Source organism: Oncorhynchus gorbuscha, linkage group LG19 (genome assembly GCF_021184085.1).
Source record: "Oncorhynchus gorbuscha isolate QuinsamMale2020 ecotype Even-year linkage group LG19, OgorEven_v1.0, whole genome shotgun sequence".
Taxonomy (NCBI): domain Eukaryota; kingdom Metazoa; phylum Chordata; class Actinopteri; order Salmoniformes; family Salmonidae; genus Oncorhynchus; species Oncorhynchus gorbuscha.
In genome coordinates this window covers 49,954,921-49,968,815 of record NC_060191.1, presented here as the reverse complement: position 1 = coordinate 49,968,815, position 13,895 = coordinate 49,954,921, and the positions used below count along the sequence as shown (strand labels likewise).

The 13,895-nt window shown below is 39.6% G+C and overlaps 1 protein-coding gene across 1 annotated transcript; it reads left to right on the top strand.

Moving 5' to 3' along the window:
* The first annotated feature begins 3,086 nt into the window (after positions 1-3,086).
* LOC124005799 (14-3-3 protein gamma-2-like) lies at positions 3,087-13,318 on the top strand. The gene is made up of 2 exons (XM_046315357.1): positions 3,087-3,335; positions 8,949-13,318. The coding sequence occupies exons 1-2, from the start codon at positions 3,249-3,251 to the stop codon at positions 9,606-9,608; spliced, it is 747 nt and encodes a 248-aa protein (XP_046171313.1). The 5' UTR covers positions 3,087-3,248; the 3' UTR covers positions 9,609-13,318.
* The last annotated feature ends 577 nt before the right edge of the window (positions 13,319-13,895 follow it).

The following is a 13,895-nucleotide window of genomic DNA, read 5'->3' as shown; positions in this document are numbered from 1 at the left end:
AAATAAATAAAAACTGTGGGGATGAGGTAGATGAAAATGGGTGGGCTATTTACCAATAGACTATGTACAGCTGCAGCGATCGGTTAGCTGCTCAGATAGCAGATGTTTGAAGTTGGTGAGGGAGATAAAAGTCCCCAACTTCAGCGATTTTTGCAATTCGTTCCAGTCACAGGCAGCAGAGAACTGGAACGAAAGGCGGCCAAATGAGGTGTTGGCTTTAGGGATGATCAGTGAGATACACCTGCTGGAGCGCGTGCTACGGATGGGTGTTGCCATCGTGACCAGTGAACTGAGATAAGGCGGAGCTTTACCAAGCATGGACTTGTAGATGACCTGGAGCCAGTGGGTCTGGCGACGAATATGTAGCGAGGGCCAGCCGACTAGAGCATACAAGTCGCAGTGGTGGGTGGTATAAGGTGCTTTAGTGACAAAACGGATGGCACTGTGATAAACTGCATCCAGTTTGCTGAGTAGAGTGTTAGAAGCAATTTTGTAGATGACATCGCCGAAGTCGAGGATCGGTAGGATAGTCAGTTTTACTAGGGTAAGTTTGGCGGCGTGAGTGAAGGAGGCTTTGTTGCGGAATAGAAAGCCGACTCTTGATTTGATTTTCGATTGGAGATGTTTGATATGAGTCTGGAAGGAGAGTTTACAGTCTAGCCAGACACCTAGGTACTTATAGATGTCCACATATTCAAGGTCGGAACCATCCAGGGTGGTGATGCTGGTCAGGCGTGCGGGTGGAGGCAGCGAACGGTTGAAAAGCATGCATTTGGTTTTACTAGCGTTTAAGAGCAGTTGGAGGCCACGGAAGGAGTGTTGTATGGCATTGAAGCTCGTTTGGAGGTTAGATAGCACAGTGTCCAAGGACGGGCCGGAAGTATATAGAATGGTGTCGTCTGTGTAGAGGTGGATCAGGGAATCGCCTGCAGCAAGAGCAACATCATTGATATATACAGAGAAAAGAGTCGGCCCGAGAATTGAACCCTGTGGCACCCCCATAGAGACTGCCAGAGGATCGGACAGCATGCCCTCCGATTTGACACACTGAACTCTGTCTGCAAAGTAATTGGTGAACCAGGCAAGGCAGTCGTCCGAAAAACCGAGGCTACTGAGTCTGCCGATAAGAATATGGTGATTGACAGAATCGAAAGCCTTGGCAAGGTCGATGAAGACGGCTGCATTACCAAAACGGCCCCATGTCGCAAGGATTTCTACATAATTCCTGGAAGCTGAAAATGCCCCAGTTCTTCCATGGCTTTCATACTCACCAGATATGTCACCCATTGAGCATGTTTGGGATGCTCTGGTTTGACGTGTACGACAGCGTCTTCCAGTTCCTACAAAATCCAGAAAATCTTCACAGCCATTGAAGAGGAGTGGGACAACATTCCACAGGCCACAATCAACTGCCTGATCAACTCTATGCGAAGGAGAGCGTCTGCTAAATGACTTAAATGTAAATGAGAGGCATGAGGCAAATAGTGGTCACACCAGATACTGACTGGTTTTCTGATCCATGCTCCTACCTTTTTTAAGGTATCTGTAACCAACAGATGCATATCTGTATTCCCAGTCATGTGAAATCCATGGATTAGGGCCTAATGAATTCCATTCAATTGACTCATGTCCTTATATGAACTGTAACTCACTAATATCCTTTAAATTGTTTCATGTTGCATTTATGTTTTTTTTGTTGTATTTGATTTTGAATTTTATCCCTTTAAGTATAAAAAAATCTATAGACAGAAATTATTTGATGAAACATTGAATTTGGCTTTACTGCTATTAGCCCATAGAAGGGAAAGAAAATGGAAAGGGAAACCTTAGAGGGGTCATATACACAGCCCATGCAAATAAACAGATATGTCTATCTTAAACAGACATGTTTTTATGGGGATTATTTTATTATGCTAATTCTGCAGAATGCATGTTCGCCATTCTCCCCAGAAACTTTTCACAGCCATTGAAGAGGAGTGGGACAACATTCCACAGGCCACAATCAACTGCCTGATCAACATCTATGCGAAGGAGAGGCAGGAGGCATATGGTGGTCACACCAGATACTGACTGGTTTTCTGATCCATGCTCATACCTTTTTCATGCTCCTATCTCTAAGAAGAAAGCAGGACTGCCTTCCAGCTAATATTGAGACTTGCGTGACTGACAAACACATACTACCTGCACCTACAGTGCTCTGAAACGATGTCAAAATGCATAATGTTTGGGGGTGAATACTAAACTTCCACTTAGGTTGAATTTTTCACTTAGTCATGCATTAATGTCAATGGGAAGTTAGGATTCACCCCTTAGTGATTCTCAAATGCAATGAGTTAGCACAGGCTGTGATGATTCATCCATCCTTTGCACTGAGTCATGATGTAATTCCATGCTGTATCAGCAGAGGGGGTTCTGAATGACTCATTGGATTGGTGCTACTGGACTAAATGTACAGAAAACAGTAGGTCCCTCTTCTCCATCACTCCATCTCCCTGCAGAAACGTGATTTTAATGCACTGACATTGTGTGTGATATAGTGCACTACTTGGTGTCCAAAACTGACCACTATATAGGGAAATAGGTCCCATTTGGGACTTCCAATACCCATTGAATGTGAATAAGGATATCTGACCTTTCAAAAATGTTTGGCAAGACTTCCAGTTGGGTTGCAAGGATAGAATCTGATTTTATCAGAGGAAACAGGCAGCACAATCAAGTTGTGGAACTAGCATATGATAAATAGTTGTATTAAGCTTATCTTGCCAGGAGAGGTCACCCTTTGCGTTGGTAACTGTGATTGGTTAGTTCAGTGACAGGTGTCAGGTAGAGGTAAGGTTGAGCTGGGGTGTGGACATGAAGTTAAGGTTAGGCTTAGGGTTATGGGTTAGGGTAAGGGTTAGGTTTAGAGTCACTAAGGATACATATTGGACTCATTTTCCCACATAGCCATTGCTTGCCTAGTGGGAATGAAACAGGAAATCTGATTCGCTCTCATCCCACATATGCAGGACCTCTGGATTCCCATATAAGGACTGTTTCATCAGTAGCAAGACACCCACCTTTCTGAGTGATGACGCAGTCCGGGGAAAGTGTGAGGAACGAGAAAGGGTGTCCCGTCCGCACTAGCACAGACTGCACTGAACAGCTGCAGCCTAGGTTCACATAGAGTTTCACAGCATTGCGAGTAGTACACATATAATTTCATCCCAAAACCTATAGAATAACGTTCACACTAACCAAATATTAAAATGGTTGATCGCGAGCAGCTGGTGCAGAAAGCCAGGCTGGCTGAACAGGCTGAAAGGTATGATGATATGGCAGCTGCCATGAAATCGGTAAGTCTCTCCTTCAAAATCATTGCATGTGAATTGACTACTGTATGAATAAGGTATGTGATATGGTGTTCAATGAAACATTGAATTCTCTCAATGAAATTCTAATAAATATGAATTCTCTATTTAGATATTTGATTGCATTCCTGGAGATTTTTCACGGATGTAATGTGTATAGATATACACCAATACTAGCCTAGACCATTCAGAATATCACGTCTGTTTCATAGGGCTCGATCACTGTTTATTTATAACGAATGAAATAGCCAAAATTTGGAGCTCAAACATTCAAGAAATGCAATCAATATTTGCTATCGAATGCTCCTTGGGCAGTGCTTGGGCGGTGCCTGTCTCGTGCCTTTACAAGAAATACAGTGGAGTAATATTACCACGAAATGTATTCGGAGGCACCAAAGAACATTGATTTCTCTGTCAAACATGTCCTCACATTACAACATTTGATAAATGTTCTATGCCACTGGGCACAGACGTCGATTCAACGTCTATTCCACGTTGGTTTTAACATAATTTCATAGAAATTACGTAGAAACAACTTTGATTCAACCAGTGTATGCCCAGTGGGATTTAATATCCCAATGTGATTTATTACATTCAGATCGTTTACAATTTGGTCTTTAGGATATTGCCACGTGAGGTTGCTCAACTATTGATTGATTCTTCCTGTAATATATAGATTTAATTAAATAATAGCCTAGTAATAATAGTCATATTTTAAAAATATTTTTGTAAATTAAATGTGTCCTCTATTGATTCATATACTTACATGCATACATGCATACATACATGCATACATGCATACATGCATACATACATACATACATACATACATACATACATACATACATACATACATACATACATACATACATACATACATACATACATACATACATACATACAGTACCAGTCAAAATTTTGGATACACCTACTCATTCCAGGGTTTTTCTTTATTTTTACTATTTTCTACATGGAATCATGTAGTAACCAAAAAAGTGTTAAACAAATGCATATATTTGAGATTATTCAAAGTAGCCACCCTTTGCCTTGATGACAGCTTTGCACACTCTTGGCATTCTCTCAACCAGCTTCATGAGGTAGTCACTTGGAATACATTTCAATGAACAGGTGTGCCTTGTTAAAAGGTCATTTGTGGAATTTCTTTCCTTCTTAATGTGTTTGAACCAATCAGTTGTGTTGTGACAAGGTAGGGGTGGTATACAGAAGATTTGCTAAAAGACCAAGTCCATATTATGGCAAAAACCACTCAAATAAGCAAAGAGAAACGACAGTCTATCATTACTTTAAGAAATGAAGGTCAGTCAATCCGGAATATTTCAGGAGCTTTGAAAGTTTCTTCAAGTGCAGTCGCAAAAACCATCAAGCGGTATGATGAAACTGGCTGTCATGAGGACCGCCACAGGAATGGAGGACCCAGAGTTACCTCTGCTGCAGAGGATACGTTCATTAGAGTTACCAGCCTCAGAAATTTCAGCACAAATAAATGCTTCACAGAGTTCACGTAACACACATCTCAACATCAACTGTTCAGAGGAGACTGTGTGAATCAGTCAGTCCTTCATGGTCCAATTGCTGCAAAGAAACCACTACTAAAGGAGATCACTAAGAAGAAGAGACTTGCTTGAGCCAATAAACACAAGCAATGGACATTACACCAGTGGAAATCTGTCATTTGGTCTGATGAGTCCAAATTTGAGATTTTTGGTTCCAACCGCCGTGTCTTTGTGAGACGCAGAGTAGGTGAACGGATGATCTCCGCATGTGGTTCCAACTGTGAAGCATGGAGGTGTGGGGGTGCTTTGCTGGTGATTTATTAAGAATTCAAGGCACACTTAACCAGCATGGCTACCACAGCATTCTGCAGCGATACACCATCCCATCTGGTTTGCACTTAGTCCCACTATCATTTGCATTTGCTTTTCAACAGAACAATGACCCAAAACACACCTCCAGGCTGTGAAAGAAGGAGAGTTATGGAGTGCTGCATCAGATTACCTGGCCTCCATAATCACCTGACCTCAACCCAATTGAGATGGCTTGGGATGAGTTGGACTGCGGAGTGAAGGAAAAGCAGCCAATAAGTAGTAAAAATACAGAAAACCCCTTAAATAAGTAGGTGTGTCCAAACTTTTGACTGGTACTGTATATCTGTTCATATAGGCTACAGATGTTCTCTGGATGAGAATCTATTCCTGCATACATGGTATTCAGTTTCCAGCTCTTTACACAAAACAAATGTAGGAGGCAGCATAATTCATCCTAGAATGTTCTGTATTTTGTCATATTGCAGTGATTGGATATTGATCATTTTGCGTTCAGTTGTCGAGCCACATTATCATTCTGCAATGCACCTGTCACATTGTGTGTCAATGTCAACGTGTGCAGTAGCCTCTAGACATACTGTATGTCTGGATATGGTTTTGCTGTGTGTTCTTTTAAAGCAATTTTAATGAAATGTAGGTTATTGTTTGGTTTATTGATACTGATCTCACTCTGTGAAAATGCATTGTCATTAGGCCCTAAACCTATATGCCCAGTCTCCTCCAATCATTATGTAGCCTAGTGCTTTAGTGTTAAACTGCTACTCAACAACTTTTTCTCATTGTAATGAAATTAAATCTTAACCATTTATTACTTTCTAGTAATACTTTGTCTCATCGCCTGCATAATTTAGATATCTTTCCCCTGCAGATTTCTTGTTGCAAGCGATAGCATTTTAGTGATGTCTGCCTGTAGGATTCCTTTCCCTTTAAGCAATCTGCTGGGTCAGAACTGGGCCTTTTGCAGTATAGTGGTGTGTACTCGTTCCCCTCTCCAATGGGAAATCCCCTGCCACTGCAGCCAGGGTTCTCTTGATGGCAGGAACAAGCAATGAGAAGTATACTTTTATGTTCAGATCTCACCTTGTACAGTACAATATTATCCTGCATACATGTTTGCATTGGTTCCTTAATGCATCAATGCAGTAAAGGCAACTATAAGCAGTGCTGCTTTGTCAGTGAATGCGTTGAATGCCATTGAAGACATTTCTTTATTTTTATTATGTCATGTATTTACAGTAGCATAATGTGTTCAGGATAGTCGTGACAGATTTTTACCCTGCCCATCAATAATTGTTCAGCTTGGCAATTAGGTATTCAGATCAGTATGGTAGGCTGCCTCTCTTCAGTTATATTCACTGACATCAGCATTTTGGTACAATGATGATTCACTGACAAGAAATGCATACGATGGGCTTTTCCAACATCACTTGTGGTCTTTTGCACTCTCTGTCCATTAGGTTTCTTACGGATCCATTACAATCAGATGGACTAACAATTAGTCATTTAACATTTGCTTAGTAATGCCATGGCATTTGAGCTGTGAATTGTATGTTCTTGCATTTCAAGCTGGGAAGGAAAAAGGCCTGTTTAGAAATATTCTGTCATCCATGCACACGATGGCTGTGATGTCACCTATTAGCCGCAATTCTTTATGCTCCTCTATCAGGCTGGGAGGGTAATGTCACATCAGCTCACCAGAAAGGAGCAACGTTAGCTTCTCAATGAGAGAGAGCACTTAGCTAGAATGGGCCACCCATTAAGCTACATTTCCTCTGTAGCCTTTTGCTGTCAGCATCTTCCCTCTCTATAGTTCTAATCTAGATAATCTAATTCTTTTTGCAGATATTGATTTACGTGGCTATAAATACGTGTGTTTTATCAATGTAAGGTTATCTGGAAGTGATATTGATTGTCTCCGGTCTTTTCAGTTGCGCTTAATGTGATTCAACACACATATGTGGGTTGTTCCATAACGTGTTTCTTTTGAATCCCTTTGATATTTTAATTATGAATGTTGCGCAAATATTGCATTTTAAAAGCAAGTTATATTAAATGAAATGCCCTTTTAATATAGACCACATGAATAATTCAATGAATCCGATTTTTAAGATGAATAAAGATTCAGCATTGTGACATGTCCCTCTGTGCACTGTCTGTGATTTTCAGGAATACTTGAACCTACTTAACCCCAGAATTGAATCGTTATTGTAAAGCCCTAGTTGTTTTGTTGTTTTGAAAATATCATTTCTGAATATTATTCTTTATTTCATGTGATTATTGATTCCTTTTAAGGTAAAAACAACATACTGCCCTTCATTTTAAGGTCTACCCTATTCCTTAAAAAACAATGTGATCAAAACAAACAAATATTGTTTGTCACATTCTTCATAGACAACATATGTAGACTAACAGTGAAATGCTTACTTAAGGGTCCTTTTCCAATAATGCAGAGTTAAATAGATTATAAAAAATAAACATTGAACATCTAATAGTCAAATCATAGTATAAAAGCAGATAAGCTGGTTCTACTCTTTTTGGCCATTTTCAGGTGTTTTGTGGTAAACTGAGTGGGTTGAGCGTAACACGACAACAGTGTTGCCCATAGACTGACTAGAAATGTTTTAACAATTTAATTTACTTTTTTGAACCTTTCATTCAATTGACCCTTCCTGTTGCACACAAACATCCATTTCCCCCTGTCAAAAGGGAATTTATGGCTGATTTAAGATGTCAGCTGTGTTACGGTCAACCCTGTTACTTTATTTGACTTTTTTATTTAGCCTCTTGAGATTTTAAAACATGTTTATTTTATTATGTTAAACATGTGATCTTTGACAATGTTAAAAGTAGGTGAAATCAAACCTTTTTTTCCCACCAAGTTACACGTCTCAAAAGGCACCGAATTGTTAGAATGACCCAGGTAAGATATTGTATATGTGACATTTGTGTGTGGGTTCATTATAATAAGTCTTGAGAATATTTATTGTTACTTATTGTAATTTGCTACGCAATGCCTTTAAGTCAGTAGGTTAGAACGAAGTGAAGCATTTAGACCAAGTCGTCAGGATATACAACGTTAAAAGTTCAAAGGTTACTGATCAGTTGTACTTTTTACTGTACACTATTTGACATTCCCAGGATTAACACATTACCTCCCACCTTGTACGTATAGAGTCAAGTAGTAGGTTCAAAGCATGTCCAGGGTGACAGCATTACATAGGGTTTTAGACAGGTGAAAAGGTCCGTTTAAAGCAGAGGAGAAGGTCAGGGAGACACGTGAACTGCCTGTGCGATGATCGACTGACCGTCTACACTTACACTGCAGCTGCCCCTGGATTCCTTGTGGGAACATAGCTACCTCCAACCCCTGCCCTCTCTCCAGTCCCAACCCCCACCCCCACTCTCTCACTATCTTCAATCTGGTTCTCCACTTGCGAGCATTAGCTGTCCACGTGGCAGTTTGATCTACTGGTGAGCTGATTGCCATGGAAACTAATTGAATCTTGCTAATTTCCAATGCAGTGCTGTATGTGCATCCAGTTTGAATTCTAACAGATCATACTGTACAGTAGATATGATAGGTGTGATACTATATAGGGTTGTGACATGTTCTGATATGATTTCATTTAAAACCATACCTTCTGTACGTGATATTGTTGAAAAATAACTGTTTACATTCATGAATGCATAAACTAGGGGGTTATTGGCTGTCTTACACAGTGCATTTATGACCACTGCTCTGTCCCCTCCCCAGGTAACAGAGCTGAATGAGGCGCTATCTAATGAGGAGAGGAACCTCCTGTCTGTGGCCTATAAGAATGTGGTCGGGGCCCGTCGTTCCTCTTGGAGGGTGATCTCTAGCATCGAGCAGAAGACTTCTTCAGATGGAAATGAAAAAAAGATTGAGATGGTTCGGGCCTACAGAGAGAAGATTGAGAAGGAGCTAGAGACTGTGTGTCAGGACGTGCTCAACCTGCTGGATAACTACCTGATCAAGAACTGCAACGAGACGCAGCACGAGAGCAAGGTGTTTTACCTGAAGATGAAAGGCGACTACTACCGCTACCTGGCTGAGGTGGCCACGGGCGAGAAGAGGGCCACCGTCATTGAGTCATCAGAGAAGGCTTACAACGAGGCCCATGAGATCAGCAAAGAGCACATGCAGCCCACCCACCCCATCCGCCTCGGCTTGGCTCTCAACTACTCTGTGTTTTACTACGAGATCCAGAATGCCCCTGAGCAGGCCTGTCATCTGGCCAAGACCGCCTTCGATGACGCTATTGCTGAGCTGGACACCCTGAACGAGGACTCCTACAAAGACTCAACTCTCATCATGCAGCTGCTCCGAGACAACTTAACACTGTGGACAAGTGACCAGCAGGATGATGAAGGAGGGGAGGGCAACAAAGATTAATAAACCACACTTAGAAAAAATATATAATGAAGGGCCGGTGTGCTTTGGCAGGCGCTTTTGCTGATGATCGTACCGCAGCAGCACTTCTTTATTTTTCCATGTGTTAAAAGAAAAGAATCAAAAGAAAGGGGAGGGGAGGTTACATCCTAGGCTAATATATATAGATATATATATATATGGTTGAATGGGCCTCCGTCTTCTTGATGTTTATCTTTGACATTTGCCAAAACCACTGAAATGTCAGTCAATCCTGAAGTGGTTGTTGTTGGATTGGTTTGGCAGGACTGGTGTCGTACCAAGGGAAGCTGCTTAGTTAGGTTTATGCATGATAGAGATGCAGACACTTGAGGAAGGGGGGAAGTTTGCAGATAGTTTGCAATGGTTCCAGTACTAGCAACTCAGCCACTTTTCAACCTCATATTCATTATCTCAGCACCAAACCAGTGTCTACTTATGTGAAAACATCGCGTTTCTATGATCTGTGGTTAAAAAGATAAGAAGAAAGGTCCTAAAAGGACAGCGGAGTCATTCACCACCTTCCGGAGACACCTGAAACCCCACCTCTTTAAGGAATACTTAGGATAGGATAAAGTAATCCTTCTCACCCCCCCTTCCCCCCTTAAAATATTTAGATGCACTATTGTAAAGTGGCTGTTCCACTGGATGTCATAAGGTGAATGCACCAATTTGTAAGTCGCTCTGGATAAGAGCGTCTGCTAAATGACTTAAATGTAAATGTAAATGTAAAAAATGATTCTGTGACATCACAGAATTTCTAGCCAGAGATGGGTTCTTGCTCCCCACATCACCGGAAATCTCAGTGTTTGAAAATCACTTTTTTTTATGTGAATTTGATCATGAATTATGCCCATATTTAAGATTGCTCTATTTTTTGTTGTTGTACCTAATGATCAATGAAAACTTGCTCGGTAGGTCTGTCCTCATTGTGGTTTTACAGACGTGTTTAATACGTCTTAATAACACACTTCATTCGAATATTTATGAAATGCGTATTTGGTAGCACTTATTTGTTTTTCCTTCACCTCCAACCCCTTTCGATGCGTGAAACGGATGTGGGTGGGGCCAGGTCTACATAAAGGTGCTAGTTTAAAAAACCTCCCAAAAGCTCTGACGAAGGCCGTGAGGCCGACACGTAAGCTTATTAAAGATCAGTGATACCATCAAGAGCAGTGTTTCCTTTTTCATTCAAAATCACTGTTTTTAAAATGTTGACACTTTTGATGTCATCGGGTGGAACATTAAATTTAAGTCAACAAAACATACAAATGCGCCATTTTCACATATGTAAACATTGGTTTAGTGCTGGAGATAATGAATATGAGGTTTGAAAAGTTGCGGAGTTGCCCTTTAAGATGTATCACTCACTCTTGAAGGGAGTGCAGGACAGCCAAGAAAATGCAAATGGTATTAATCTGACCAAATCAACTAGAAAAAGTCAAATGCAGATGTTTTGTTAAAATTTTGGATGTTTATTGTAAAGGATAATATACTGTTATCAATTTACTCTTTCACATGACTTCTAGTTTTAGGTATATTTGGCATTAAATCCAATGTGACTGTCCTCTGACAGCTCTAAATATGATACTGGAACCATGGCTTCAACTCCAATAGAGTCTATCTAAAGGCAGAGACAGTTTAAAACAGAAACATGATCTTAAAGCAGCTGCAGAGTTTGGTTTACTTCTGTGTTTGTTTTATGAAATGCACTTGCCTACTATACTGTTTCTTCAGTGTAAGATGATTACTACAATAATATCAATTATTCAGTATTGTGCATGCTGGTGAAGTATTTAAACATACAGTAGCTTGACTTTAACTTATACTGTGGGTGTTAAGTATTCAAATGATTGAGAAAACATAGGCTTTGTCTGATTATTTCTTATTTATAACTTATTCATATTTTGTTTTTATTTGCTATATCAAAATGTTGATCGTAAAAATGGACATGTTATGAGCATTGCTATAGTGTCATGCAATATGTATTTAATTTGTTAATGGCAGGGGGAAAAACACACCAGTGATTTGCTTCATCTTACCAACTGGTGTTTGTCATGTTAAATTATAATAATGGCTTTGTCACATTAAATTATAATAATGGCTTTGTCACATTAAATTATAATAATGGCATTGTAAAACAAATACTTTTCTTTGAACTATTTGATTACTTATTTTGTCATGTTATTAACCAGCTTGAACAATGGTGAAGTTTTCAGAATCTGTTTCTGTTATGAATTCACAACATGGACCACAATATATTTCTGACAGTATACATTTTTTTGGTTTGTTTTTATACCTTTTAGCTGTTTGAGTGACGAATATCTTGAATGTGAGTCCTTATGTAGCAGTTGCACAAGAAACGAGAACTATGATGCTAATTTTAAAAAACTATATGACAATTCTAAATGCACCATTTCCATGGCAGTCTGGTGTATTGTTGTGATGTCACTAAGTCGACGTGTGTTTTGTTGTAACCTCTTGTGTGCTGCTAGTATGCTATTCTTGAAATAGTTGATTCAGTATACTCCATAGGCATCCTCCATAACCATATATGGAAAAAGAGAATTATAACAACACAGTAAAAACCCACTTATGCTTTTAGATCTACACAAACTTGCATGACTCAGTGCAGTGAATGCACATTTATGCTCATGTAATATAATGCAAAAGCTAGTCAAATAATAGCTGGCTATTAGGACTTCAGGTTGAAGCAAACAGGGAGAGTCATTTGTCATACACTGTTAACATTATTTACCACCGAGGGCTGAATGTTCCAACTGAATGATTCCCACGAGGACAAAAGAACAGATCTAAATGATCTAGGACTTTAACAGTGTCAAAAAATGCCACCCTCTTCCCTATATAGTGCACTACTTTTGACCAGAGCCCTATGGGCTCTTGGCCAAAAGTAGTGCACTATAGGCAATAGAGTGCCATTTGGGACGCCATTTATTCTTTAACTCATTGTACATCTCTCATCCTCTGAGCTAACCATGTATCCGAATAGATATTTCTGAGGATGTTGTTTTCCATTTTGCTGCTATGTTCTAGATTTGATTAGATTTATAATCTTGATCATAATTGGCCAAAACTCAGCAATTTATTGATTTTTTTTATTTTATTTTATTTATTTTTTGGTCTACGACATTATCTGGCCATTATCTGCCCTGGACACACCTCAAGGTGTTTGGGTTTGCCGATTTAGATATTTATATTCATAAACCTAGGGTGTTACGTTATGCCATTCATCTAGTGCCATCAACAGAAAGACTGTGTTATACCTTCCATTTTTGCCATGCTAATCTAAGAACGGTTAACACATGTCATTTAGTAAGTACAGTTAACACATGTAATTGAACCTGGTACTTCATGCATTTACAGTCCCTTCTGGTATACAAGGCCACTTTGGAACCCTGTATGTTACTTTTCCCTCTGTATGTCAACAGATGGCGAGAGTTAACAATTCAGATTGCTTTTCCTCTGAAAGAAACTTTAAACTATCATTTGCTTGGTGTAGATTTTTGGACACATCAGAAGGGATGGTTCATTCATTAAGTACATGTTTGGTTTGTTTTATTTATTTTATTTTCAATTTGTTCACTCAGATCCTTGTCTGTAAGTTCAGGCAGAACACCACTGTAACATGTATGCTCTCTTTTCTCTGAAATTAAATTAAACTTCCATTGAATCAAGTAAAGGCCTGGGACCATGGCTATACAACAGAAAAAAATGTAGACTGTAGGCACATAATCTTGTCAACAAATCGACTACCATTAAAATGGAGGATGTTATTAAGAAACTTTGTTGCTATCTGTTGCTCATTCAAGTTAGTAGTTTGTCAGTATATAGATTTAATGTATTTATTAGTGTCATTACTAACCAGCTCATTCACCATACATCATCCTATGAGTCCAGTGCTACACTATTCCCTGTCCTTTCCAGTATTTTACTCAGTGCTACAATATTTCCTGTCCTTTCCAGTATTTTACTCAGTGCTACAATATTGCCTGTCCTCTCCAGTATTTTACTCAGTGCTACAATATTCCCTGTCCTTTCCAGTATTTTTCTCAGCTGTAACAGCGTTCGTCTGTAGAGAGTCGGACCAAAATGCGGCGTGGTGGTTACTCATGTTCTTTAATGAAATTGAACGATACATGAAATAACAAATAGCAAAACAAACGAAACACAACCTATACAGCCTATCTTGTGACAACAAACACAGAGACAGGAACAATCACCCACAAAACACACAGTGAAACCTATGCTACC